The sequence below is a fragment of the Pyrgilauda ruficollis genome, unplaced genomic scaffold, assembly GCF_017590135.1.
Source record: "Pyrgilauda ruficollis isolate IOZ18807 unplaced genomic scaffold, ASM1759013v1 scaffold58, whole genome shotgun sequence".
NCBI classification, from domain to species: domain Eukaryota; kingdom Metazoa; phylum Chordata; class Aves; order Passeriformes; family Passeridae; genus Pyrgilauda; species Pyrgilauda ruficollis.
The window spans coordinates 552,014-564,417 of NW_024527488.1; the positions used below are offsets into that span (position 1 = coordinate 552,014).

Genomic DNA, 12,404 nt, shown 5'->3' on the forward strand with positions numbered 1-12,404 from the left:
AGAGTGTGGTTGCAAGTGTCCAGGATTTCCAGGCACTGATACTAATATCTAAGTTTCTAAGGATGTCAATAACAAAGAAAAGTCTGCTTAAAGCTTCTTTGTTTAAATGAGGATAAAATTTTTCCAAAGTTCTTGTATCTTAATTTTTTTTCAAGCTGGTTTACATCATAATGCCTTTTGGTTTTTTTTTTTCCTACTTACATATTTACAATAAAATTGGGAAAAATAATATGTGAAGGCATTACAGTTATTTCTCCTGACTGTGCATACTGGCCAGGTGGAAAGTCTGGAGTTGGTATGCGTACAAATGCACCACTTTGGATGCACCTTTCTCACTGAGGGTAAATCTAGCTGTCAGTTTCTCCATGGACATTTTCCATGTGCACTTTGAGGTAGTCATTCCTTGTAAACTTCTTGTGGCAGAGCTGGCACTCCGCCATGGGGCGGTTGGGGTTGTGAGTCAGCTTGTGTCGGATCAGCATCTTCTTCAGGCTGAAGGACAGGTCACAAACCTGAGGCAACGAAGACAAGACAAAGACAAACAAAGTAATAAAATTTCAAGCATGTATAACACTCCTAAGATTACATCACTGAGGCCACCACCACACCTACCTGCACTACTTAATAAATGAGCTGGTCTTTGGAAGAAAAATGCCTTCAGAGAGCACCTGAAAGATTTTTACACTGCCTGGCATCTTTTTAAGTTGTATACTAGGAGTGGTACCACAGGCACAAGGATGCTGTCTAAAAAAGACTCAATCTTCAAAATACCAACACCTTGAGCTGTCCTGGTAACATTGTGGTGCTTTGTTCAAGTTTTGATGCAGCTAAAATTGTGACAAAACTTCACAAGCATCCATCAGTTAAAATGAAATATTTCCTTCCTGACCTCCAGAATGACACCTGCAGCTTCCAAAATAATCAGTTCCATTTGCTCAGTTACAAGGAGAGAGGAGTGAGAATGAAGAGGTTCTGAAGATTACAAGAAAGGTTAATTACTGATGTAAAGGAGACCTCATTGTTCTAGCCTTTCTCTGGCTGGAGAAGAAAATGGCAGACATCTGGTAAATGAAGGTGCAATTCCTTTGCATTATTATCTGGTGTGCTGCTCTCCTTCCTCCACTGTATTCCAGGCAGTCCAGTTCATTCTGCCATTTGAAGAGATGGACCAAGGCACAAGGGACTCTGCCCATACTAAAGCCATTCCTTTATAAAAACTCTCATACTGAAGTTAAAATGAAAACCACAAAATGTTGACAGAACAAGTTCAGCAAAGGAAAGTTAGAATTAAAAGTTAAGGCAAGACACCAACTCAAGTGAAACTGTGCAGTTATAATGTCACACTCACCTCCCATGCAAGGAAACATTCTAACATGAATTTGACAGGAAAATTAAGAAAAAAAATAAAAGGAAGCAGCTGCTGATTTGACAAATGAAATACACAAGAGTCATATAATTACATAAGAATGAACATCCATAGGCTTGCACTCTTAAAACTCCATGTTCATTCCAGACAATATCTCTTTCTTGCAGAAAAAACTCAAGGAATCCAGGACAATCCCTCTGGACAAAAACAAAGCTTAAAATTTATATTGGCACCCAACTACTGCAAATGCTGAATGGTGACTGATTCCTTTTGAAACCATAACAACAAGAGCTGACGATCTAAGTAGATCATCTTGACCTCCAGCATATGGAGGATTTTATGCCAGTTAAGGCTAAACCATTAAATGACCATAAAATGGCAATGGCCAGAGGCAAGTTTTGTACCCAAAATAATTTCTCCCCACACTGTGTGTGCTGCTGCACTAGAACATGTTTGACTTTATGACATGACATAATGCTGAAGACCTTCATACAGCAACTGCAGCTCTCCAGCCTTTCCCCAGTGAATGATCTCTGAATAAACCTCTTTGAGACCCAAGCAACAGCCACCCCTTTGTTACTGACAGTGAACCTCAATTACAGCACCCACTGGTCAGCTCTGAGCACTGCTTTTGCCAAACCCAGGTTTCTGTTTCCCCTCCACAGAGCACACAAGGGGAACCCATAACATTTATCTAATCACAGCCACAAATCCCAGTGTGTTGAAAGTGTCACACACTCCTAAATACTCCAGGTTTCTTGAGAGCCAGGAGGCCAATCAGGGATATACACACAAACAAGATGCATTGGTGTTCTGTGTATCATATACACACCTCTTCACTTCTAAAATAAACAGCTTGTAACACAGCCTCAAAGTACATTTATTTCATTTATTCTGCTCATGTGACCATGTAATGTGTCCTTTTGTTCCTCCAAGGCTCTAGCACATTGTGCTATCTTCCTTCTTCAAAAAGAACATGGAATGCACAGGATTATTAAAGGTATGGCACATCCTGTGCTGTTCTTATGCAGAAAAGTTTTGGGCATTTTTTTTAAGAGTTTGCTTTGTATATCAATTTCGTAAGCAAGACTGATATTTTATAGATTTACAACCAGTCTTGCTAATGTGCACTTGAGCTCTAATCATCTCTTCAAAATTATCAAAGTTTTGGTCAGGTAGGGAGGATTGACATTTGAAAGAAAGTGTAAGTTCAACCAGAGGCAGAGTGGAAGGAAATACTGTACTGGAAAGAAACCAGGACAGGCGGTACTTGACCTTTCTGCCCCCCAAAAATAATCTATTGTCTCTGAGAAACTGAAGTTCAATTGGCCTTCCAGTAAAAAACAGGCTGGTCTGAAGAGGACAGGCATCTAATTTTCTATGAAAAATTGCATTTCTATTTCCATATTTCAGTTATTTTCACTTTTCTAGGTGACATGTATTAGAACTGCCATCTTAAAATGGGAATATTCAATTTCCACTATGATCCACGGGATGTGAGAGCTTTGAGACATTAAGGTCTGAAAATGCTTTTGCTGACTGATAAGACACAGGAATAGACACATAAATAAACTGTAGCACCTTCCTCAAACAGAGCACAAGGATTAGTTTCACATGTAACTCAATCCTGCACTGTAATGACTGTTCCATGTACCTGAGAGAGAGTGAGACAGGAAGAGAAGACATAATTTTTATTTCTCACTGTGGAAAAAAAAAATATATATTTAAAGCAAAAACATAGACTAAAAGAATTGGTATGTGGTATTCCAGAGATAAGAATTTGGGGAAGTTGTCATAAATTACCACTCACGTCATTATGTGAAAAATAATGAGAGCATCTACAGCTATCTTGAGCGGAATAAAAAATTGTAGGTGAAAAAACTCGAGTGTGAAAAGCAAATTTAGTATTGGGTAGCTCATAATAAATGTCCCCCATAGGGACATTTTTCTGTAATTGTCCACTACTGCTTTTCCTGTAACTTCTACATAAACATCTGGAATCATGCAATGTGCAAGACAGCTCTGGAGGAATGGGCTGCTCTGGGTGACATTTACTGTGTCTCCAGCATGTGCAGAACAGGAACCCAGGTGAAATAAGGAGAAATGACTGAAAACATCAATTTTAACCCTCTCCAAGTGTGCATTAAGCAACAGACCATGGTGGGCACCTGGGTGACTGAAGCATGTAGAAATGAACAGTCGAGGCAAGTGCTGTTATGTCCAAACCCAAAAGATCAGCAGCCTTTGGCAGTGTGCTGCCAGCAAAAAGCTCCTTCTGAAGAGTGATTTTGGTGAAACAAGGCAGAAACTTGAAGTACAAAAAATACCACCAGTAACTGAAGGTACACTCTGAAGAATTCTCAAGGACCAGGACTAGACACAGATTACAGCTGTTTCTAGCTATGGTTTGGGAAAGTACAGCTCTACTTGATTCATGAGGAAAACTGAAGGAAAAGCTGAAACAGGGAAGTATGCTTTCACACAGCTCCTATTTCTAATTAAAGCAAGGAAAAAGAATAAAATACAACCACCATACCAAGTCAGTCTGCAAAAGCACACTCTGAATTCAAAAGCAGTGAATCTTGGATCCACATGTGAGAAAAACTGCATTTACACTGCAAGCTGGCCAAGAGCTGATAAACAGTATAACAATCTGAAAGCTGAAAAAGTTATTGACAATGAATTGGAGTTAGAGAAATCCTCAAGGTACTATCCAGAGCCAGGCTGAGATTATCCCAAAAGAATACAGCAAATCTCCTAATTTGTAGACGTCAGCAAAATATCTTAGTTGAACTTTTTCATTAAATTAATATATTTTATTCTCAATGAAATGACATCAGATCATTCACTGAAAACCAGAATAGTTAACAGACCCTTGAAACTTTCCTGCCAAGCTGTTATTCTAATTTTGCACCTAATTATATAAATTTCTGAGCAAATTTACGGCTGCTCAGACTGAGCCATCAAGGATGTAATTGAGAGCTGGCACTCCCCTGTGACTACCTCATGAAGAGTCAGTACCACAAAACAAAACACCTACACTAATTCTACACCCATTCTGATGCCTTCCTCTAAATCCTTGAGCAACAATTTTGGCATTTAATAGTTCTAAAAGACATTATTCCCCAATAGTTTCTGCACATTCAGCCTTCCCACCTACCTCCCAAAAGCTGAGAGATGTTGCATACAAGGGGGGCAGGCTGCATGAAGGGTACCTGACAGTGATCTATGAACTGTCACAGGATATGCTGCATTTCAGCCCTGCGAGCGTGCACAGCATCCCAGATCTCCTCACTGAGCAACAAGAGGCTGTGAGCAGATGTTGAAAATATCAGACCAGATTTCACCAGAAACAGGCAATTCTGAATTCATATTTGTGTCATTCAGCATCAGAAGCATTGAGATTCCATGTAATAAATTAAATCCCTTTTCCTACACAAGCTAATCTCCAACTATTAACCTGTCATACAATTCATACAGGAACCCAAGCAGAATTAACTTGTAAATGGTAACATCCAAATTGCATTACTAATGGTGAAAATAACTCTTATGGGATCCAAAACCATAAAATGAACGGGTGTGCGTGGCTCTTGGCAAGCAAAGAGGGCACATGAAATTCCCTGAATAGCTTTTCATTCCTTGGGCAATCCAAGCCCATGTGAAGTGTAACCATATCACAAGCACTAAGTCCAAGGCCACAATATCCCTGCAATTAAATCCTGCTGCTGCACTGAGGCTGAGAAGACGAAGGGAAAGGAGGAGAGGAACTCACATCACACTGGAAGGGCTTCTCCCCGGTGTGGGTCCTCATGTGCTCGTCCAGGCCTCGCTTCTGACTGAAAGCCTTGTTACACTCCGAGCACTGGTACGGCTTTTCCTGCACGCAATGACAACAGCGAGTGAAAGTGAGTCAACACAGAGCCCAGATCATTAAAGGAGTGGAATTCCATGCTGGATGGTGCAAGTTTTATTTTCTCTCCAAGGTATTACAGTCAGTGAAAACAACAGAAAACGACTTTCAAATGATTAAGTGAAAGCTGGGAAAGCTGTGGCCTGACAGTTTCCACTTCAGCACCCAATTATGAATTAATTATCCATTCCAGTCTTTCAAACCCAGCCATTTGGGGAGTCTGCTTTTTGTCACGTGAAAGGTACAGAAACATAAAATTCCTCGTTCTTTCCTTTATCCCCCAGAAATGCTTAAAGCACACAAACAAGTAAGATTATCTACGAAAACTTCAAGTTTGTTTGGAGGTTTCCAAGCACAGGAAGAGGTAAGGGGAGGAAGACGATGTATAAGGAAAGCTTGTGGTAGCAGAAAAACTTACTTTGAAAAGTGGTGACAGAAGGTTAATCACATACTCATTGCAGAATCTCAAAAGAAGTGCAGATGGCAACCAAACCATCTGTATTTTTATTAGAACTATTGGTTAGCAGCTACTGTAAAACATGTTAGAAAAGTTGCAATCTCACTGACCTGAAACAAATAATTAGAGATAAATAAGGAAACCCACTTATGCAAAGCTTTTTTTCTTTGATGTTGTTCCTTCATATAGAAACTTTTATAGGAGTAATTCCTCCTTGATTCCACTAAAGCTACAGAAAAACTGTATAGAAATCAACAATAAATCAATTAAATGCAAGAATTAACATTATGGCAATGCACATGGCCTCATTAAAATTTTCATATTCTAGAGGCACCCTTATTTTTGCACCAGCTAGACTTCCTTCACTCTCGTTCTACTTTTTTCTGTGGTCTCTAATTCTGTACTTCTTAAGCTCTGAAGAAAGGTATTTTAAGAAAAGTAAATGCTTTTTACTAAATTAAATTGAAAGCAATGACTATAAATCAATAGGCAAAAAAAGCAGCTAGATCTATGAATTAACAAATAATAGGCAGTAAAATCAAGTTATTTGGGGAGATGACGTGGGATCCAAGGACAAGTGAGACAGAACAATTCAGGCATTAAACAAAGAGAATGAGCTGTCTGGTTATTGAATTCCTACTCTCAGTCTCTGGGAACCATCAGGTCTCCATGTATTGCTGAATCCTGCCAGGAATTCACCAGCATTCACCATACACCTAACACAGAGCACAATCAATTAGTGCAGGGTATGTCCCAGTCTCTCTCTTTAGGGCAGATCCAGAGACCTCAGTGGGGCAAAGATGAGGTTCTTTGATTTTGCAGTCTCCTCCCACCAAGTTTCCTAGAAAAGACAGTGTTACTTCCATGATTCTTCAGTAGACAGCAAAACATAACAAATTACCTAAAAAAGATCTGAACTGATCTGTGAAAAAAAAAGATTATCATCTGGATCAAGAAGTCCATGTCACAAGGAGCTTTGCTGACCTGACTAAAGACTTCATGGAGCAGGGTCTGCATTTTTAAGGGAAATGTATGAATAAGCCATGTGAAAAGCAGGTTTCTGCAACAACCCCTTAATTGGTTTTGCATTGTGGTTAACACAAACCACATTTCTGTGCATTCTCCAAAAGCAGTCTTTCTGTGTGGAGGTTGTTCCCCAGAAAGTGCAAAGTGAAGTATACGATGTGCACATCTTAAACACCTACAAAAGCATTCACTACTGCACACTGCACCAGGTGGACTCACTCCCTTTTTACTGTCTTGGTCTTCAGCTATCTGAAGAATTGACTTGATAATGACCAGGTCAATCATTCCAGTGCTAAATGGATTTCAGGATTCCAATTTGGACAAAGAGCCATTTTAAACTCTGGGAAGCTGGAGTCACAAACCTGGGTTGTATTATCTTCCCCCAGGTTATGTCTGGCTGTTGTATATTTTATATTTGCATTATTCTCTGTGGCAAAAATGGTGTATCTAACATCCCCTTGGCATTTGTATTGAAATTCACATCTGCAGTGCATGAAACACATCCAAAGCTGTCTTTGATCTAATTTTAGATCCCTTCCATCTGTATATTCCAGTGACTTGAGCAGATATGACTGATTCACACCAGCCTCCTCTCTCCTGAGTGGAGGCTCCCTCCATTGACATCTGTGTCTGTTTCAGGAAAACCAGCAGTGCTATCCAGAGCAAAACTTGGCCCTCAGTTTATCTCCAGAGAAAAAGACTTTTTTGTTGTTGTTTTGAAGAAAACATCATCCTCACCAATCAGTTTCTTCAAAACAAAACATTCTGTGCTTTTCCTTTTCTCTCTGCTCCTTCTCCCCCTCGTGTCAAATTTCCATTGCACAATGGTTGGAGAAAGCAACACTTGCAACATGGAAAATGTGATGTTTGTTTGGCACAATCATGACTGCTTTAAATGTGAGCAGAGGAAAAAAAAAAAAGATAAAAACCACAGCAACAGGTCTGAAAAAGCTAATGCCACCACCAAAGGACAAAAGGGGCCAACACTGAGATAAGAAAAAAGCTGGACAAATTTATAACATGAAGAAAAGGGAAAAACCTGCTAACTATCAACAAAACAGGAGCTCATAGGGAAGATAATCCAAATCTGACTTCAGAGGAGTTAGCAAGTGCTGGTACTATAAATCTGCCCTCTGCTGAAGAAGCATCTGCCAGGCCATGGCTGTGGTGGCAGCCAAGCTGAAGGGTTACATGTGTTTTCTTTTGTTGACCATCTAAATGAGGAAGGGAGCAGGGAGAGCAAGAGAGACAGGACGTGGCTGATACTGCAGTGATTTAATATCTCAGTTTTAAGCATGCCAGGCATGAACAGAAATATGTAGATCAGAATTTACAACCGTCCTGCCTCTGAACAAGAAAAGGCCAAGCAGAGCCCAATGGTACTCTGGAAGGTGCTTTGCTGTAAGACTAACACATGCTGACCTTAAAAGCTCCCATTTCTGGTGGGTTTGACCATTAAAACTGAGAGAAATTAAACATTTTAAAAACCATGTCAAATAAAACAGGGCCTGCAGTACACACTCCTGTGTCTGTGGATGGCCGAATCACAAATTACACCTTGAATTCTAAGCAAGTTGTGCTTTGCACTAGAAAGACCTCATTCAGAACATGACAAATCTCAAATACATTTGGTGCACCTTCAACAGCTTGACACAAAGGGTGCACAGAGTGTCCTGCAAGCACAGCAGATGGAATTACTCAAATGCAGAACATTTGAACTGCTAGCTGCTGCTGCAGTTGCCTGTATGTCCCTTAAGAAATATAAATACATTATGTACAGTAGGTTAGCACTTGTCCTCTGTAAACCCAGTAATACTGGTTACACAGGTGAAACGTGAATGACTTTGGTAGGAGTCTCTACAGCTTGCTTTCTAAATCTGAATTTAGAACCATTTCATCAGCTCAACAGTTACAGCAAGACAAACATAATTTAAACAACATTATTATTACCACCAAATAAACATATCTCAAGATTAAAATAAGAGTTAAGAACGCAACTACCAACTTGATGGGCCTGTATTTTCAACATGCTGAACACTGAAGCTTGAGAGAAGTGCAGAGAAAAAAGGAAAAGCTTATCAGGTCTTGTATTACATGTAAATATTTACACTTGTGATATGAATGTGAAAACTGACAGGAATAATGGTGATGCTACAGGACACACAAAATTTTTTTTTAAATAAATAATCCTTTTCTTTCCATTATTCTAAAACAAAGCCTTCCTTTGCTCACAGAAAAAATCTTAAAATGTCTATTCATGAGATACTGATACAGTAACACCATCTGCTTTTAAAAGGCGTTTTATGTGAAAATTTTGAAAATATCATTATTACTGTTACTAAATATAATTTATATGCTTGCATTATCACCTGAACAGAGGGTTAATAAAAAAACTTTTGAAAAAACATCAGGCAAATGGAAAAATGTGGCCTAGAATGAACAAACATGACCAGCCAGGTAACATTAAAATACTCCAGTCATGTCTGCCAGCTACCAGGAGCTCGTTACCCTCAAAGAGAAATCTGGAAATCCTTCAGCTTTGCCAACTTGAAAATGTGGGAAATCTGTTTACGCTTAAAATGACAGATAACCCAAGTTGATGAACTCCAGTTTTGCATCTAAGTGTGAAAAAAATTCAAGAACCAACAAGATCCTCTCTTAGAACTAGAAAGTTTCTGCAGGTTATAGGAAGTGGCAGACCCAGAGACAGAGGCCTATTTAAACTACTAACATAACATTGACACTGGAAGACAAAGGGTGATGAGAATTTACAATAATAGTAGGGATTTGAAACTTATAATATTAAGCATCAATTAAAAATCACTTTACAAGAACATGTTGAAAAGTAAAATCCTTTGAAAAATATTTCCAACAATTAGAGCAGGCCAAAAAATTTTCCTGTTAAAACAACTGTGACATAATTCTGGCAGATTTAAACAAAATGTGACTTTTGTTTGAAATGACTAAATTTTTTTTTTTTTTTTTAGAACAGGTCTCAATTAATTTCATTTTAGGAGTATTTAAAAAATAACCTTTTTTTGCCATGAAATTAGTAATTAAAACAAAAGCATGAATCTTCTCTGAAATGCCTGCCAGAAAAAAAAAGGGCATTTCTTAAAAATATCCAGTATATGCAATTCATTTGGCTTTACCATATCATTAACTTCCCATTTTCCATGGCAGTCCTGCCTATTTGCTGCCCATAAATTGAAAAGTTCTCATTTCTTTGCAATTTTTTGAACTGCTGAGGCAACTTCTGGCCCTAAAATTTAGAAAAGGAGGGTTTATTTAATCAGCATTGACGAAAATTCAATAGATGTTCACCTGCTCCTGGAAAATAACTATCAATATAGAAAAAGTACATTTTCACTCTGCAAGGAAGGGATGATCATCAGTCAAGATTACATAAAAAGTGTGAAAATATAGGTGCAGTGGGATTCAAACCTTCCACATTCTATGTGCAAACACAGATTCCAGAAGCAAGGAAACCACAGCGCTGGCAAAGTCATCATCCTCAGGCAGATGCTTGGGAACTCACCCCCATCTCACCAACAGGGAAATAGAGATAAAATCCAAGATGGAAAAACCCCTCCAAACTCAATCAACACATCATATCATTTCATTAGTCACTGTCATGTGCCCAGAATTCTGTATTTAGTACACAAAGGAATCTTTTTTTTTGACAATAGCATTCTACGGTGCTTCTAAAACGCACAACACTTTCTCAAACTTTAAGCTCAAATATTACCTGGGAAACACAGAAGTGAAATTATGTCAATATTCTCCTTGCATTATTTCTCATTTACTACTATTTTAATACTCCTCTGGATTAAAAAAGAGGGGGCAGTGTAAAGTTCCAAATGAGTGCCTTGGAAAGCCTGTTTAAGTCAGGACCTCTTTTTGTTCAGGGAACAAAAACAGTCGGCAAGAGTCCTCTACAGGAGACTGCCTCACTTCCACACACACCATGATTTATCCCTATTCCTATGAAATCCATAAATAAAACTCGAAATTATTCCAAGGTTGGTTAATTTCCACACATATTGTGGTTTAAATGTATTTAAATATTAATGTATTTTAAAATAGTAGGCACTTATGCATGAAATAAAAATTATAACACTGAAATTACTCTAATTTTTAAATTACCTCAGAAATGTACTTCATTTAAGCACAGGCTGGCAGCTTCCACCCACCAGAGCTCAGATTTTTAAAGAAGTTATAAAAATTAAATATATCTATTTTATGTAAATATGAAATATTCAAATCAAGTTATGAAAAGCCATTTTCAAATAGCTTTGACTCTTTCTGTTTTCCATCACTGAATCCAACTGTAATAAAATCACCATTCACAGCAGTAATGAAAACATCAATTCAACATGACAACAACTCCGGGCACCTATCAATGGCCACATTTCCAAGCATTAGCAATTCTATTGCTACAACATAGAATAATTTTTCCACACGTTTAAGCTTAAACATTGCAATGTCCAGTCAGGCACTGAATAAAGCCTTAGGAAAAAGCTGAAGTTTCCTACAGTGTGAGGGCTGGAAATGTGCATGTAACTCCCTCAAAGCTGATATGGTCTGTAAACTCATTTCATCAACAACTTCACTAAGTTCCTCATTTATGTTTTCCTAGGCTGCTATATTTCTCCTTAAGGAAAAAAACCCAAGCCCATCAAACCATAAAGCAAACACATTTACTTTCACAGAAACACATCTGTACCCAGGTGACATTTTACTATCAGGTGGGTGATGTTTTCTCCCTGCCCTGGCCAGCAGGGGTTTGCCCTTACCTTCTCTGCTTACTCCAGAGCTGGAGCTGACACCTGTGGCCACCCAGGCTGTGCTCACTTTAGCAGCTGCCAGACCTTAATCAACTTTCTACAATGATTTTTCCAGCAGCCTTCCCTGATCCCTAGCATCAGGTCTGGCATTTAAGCCCACTGGTAAAATACAATGAGATTTAATCTCTACTGTCTTTGGTGAATGCTACAGTATTATTTTTAAGCCACTTCACAAACTTTCTGGCCAATAGACCAGATTGGTTTTTCAAGATATTTATGAATAAAAAATAATTTATCATTGCAGAAGGGTGCTATGATTGTGTTTATTTCCACATTGCTAGGCTCAGCTGATACAAAAATACCTTCATGATTTACACATTCAGCTACTTACTCTTTCAACAATGATTCTGCACGCAAGAATAAATTTCAAATAAAATTTGTGTGTAGGAATGGGTAAAAAAAGAGAAAGCAAACAACCTTACAGCATTTTAAAAAGTCAAAACATGGGATGACTGAAAAGAGAAATTTCAAGTGTGACTTCCTGGTTTTTCTTGTTCTTAGAACTGACAGTGGGACCCAAACCTTTGGCAAACACAGTGCATTTTTTATTTCCTAATCTTCAGTTCATCTTTGTTTAAACAGCCTAGGAACACAGAACAAGTCCTGTTCTTTCATAGTGCATTGTGCTCAGGGGTCTCAAACTCTTTCTGCACAGGTTTCTTTCTTCCCTGGAGAAGTCCTTACACGGTGCAGTTAGAACACATCTCCTTCAGAGTCAGGACTCAGATCATGAGCCCTCACTTCAGGAAAAACACACATGAACAGCTCAGCAGCTGTTTTCTCTGCTGAAGGGGGGTT

General features: G+C 38.6%; 1 protein-coding gene across 3 annotated transcripts in view; it reads right to left on the minus strand.

Annotated features, from left to right (window-relative positions):
• Positions 1-293: 293 nt before the first annotated feature.
• Positions 294-12,404, minus strand: part of PRDM5 (PR/SET domain 5) — a 58,445-nt gene continuing 46,334 nt past the window's right edge. For 2 of the 3 annotated variants that reach the window (XM_041482320.1, XM_041482321.1), the window contains 2 exons: positions 5,139-5,243; positions 294-512 (listed from right to left, as the gene is read on the minus strand). In XM_041482320.1, the coding sequence (XP_041338254.1) occupies positions 348-512; positions 5,139-5,243 (270 nt within the window). In that variant the 3' untranslated portion in view covers positions 294-347. The remainder of the gene's footprint in view (positions 513-5,138; positions 5,244-12,404) is intronic. The other variant, XM_041482322.1, reaches the window with a different exon arrangement.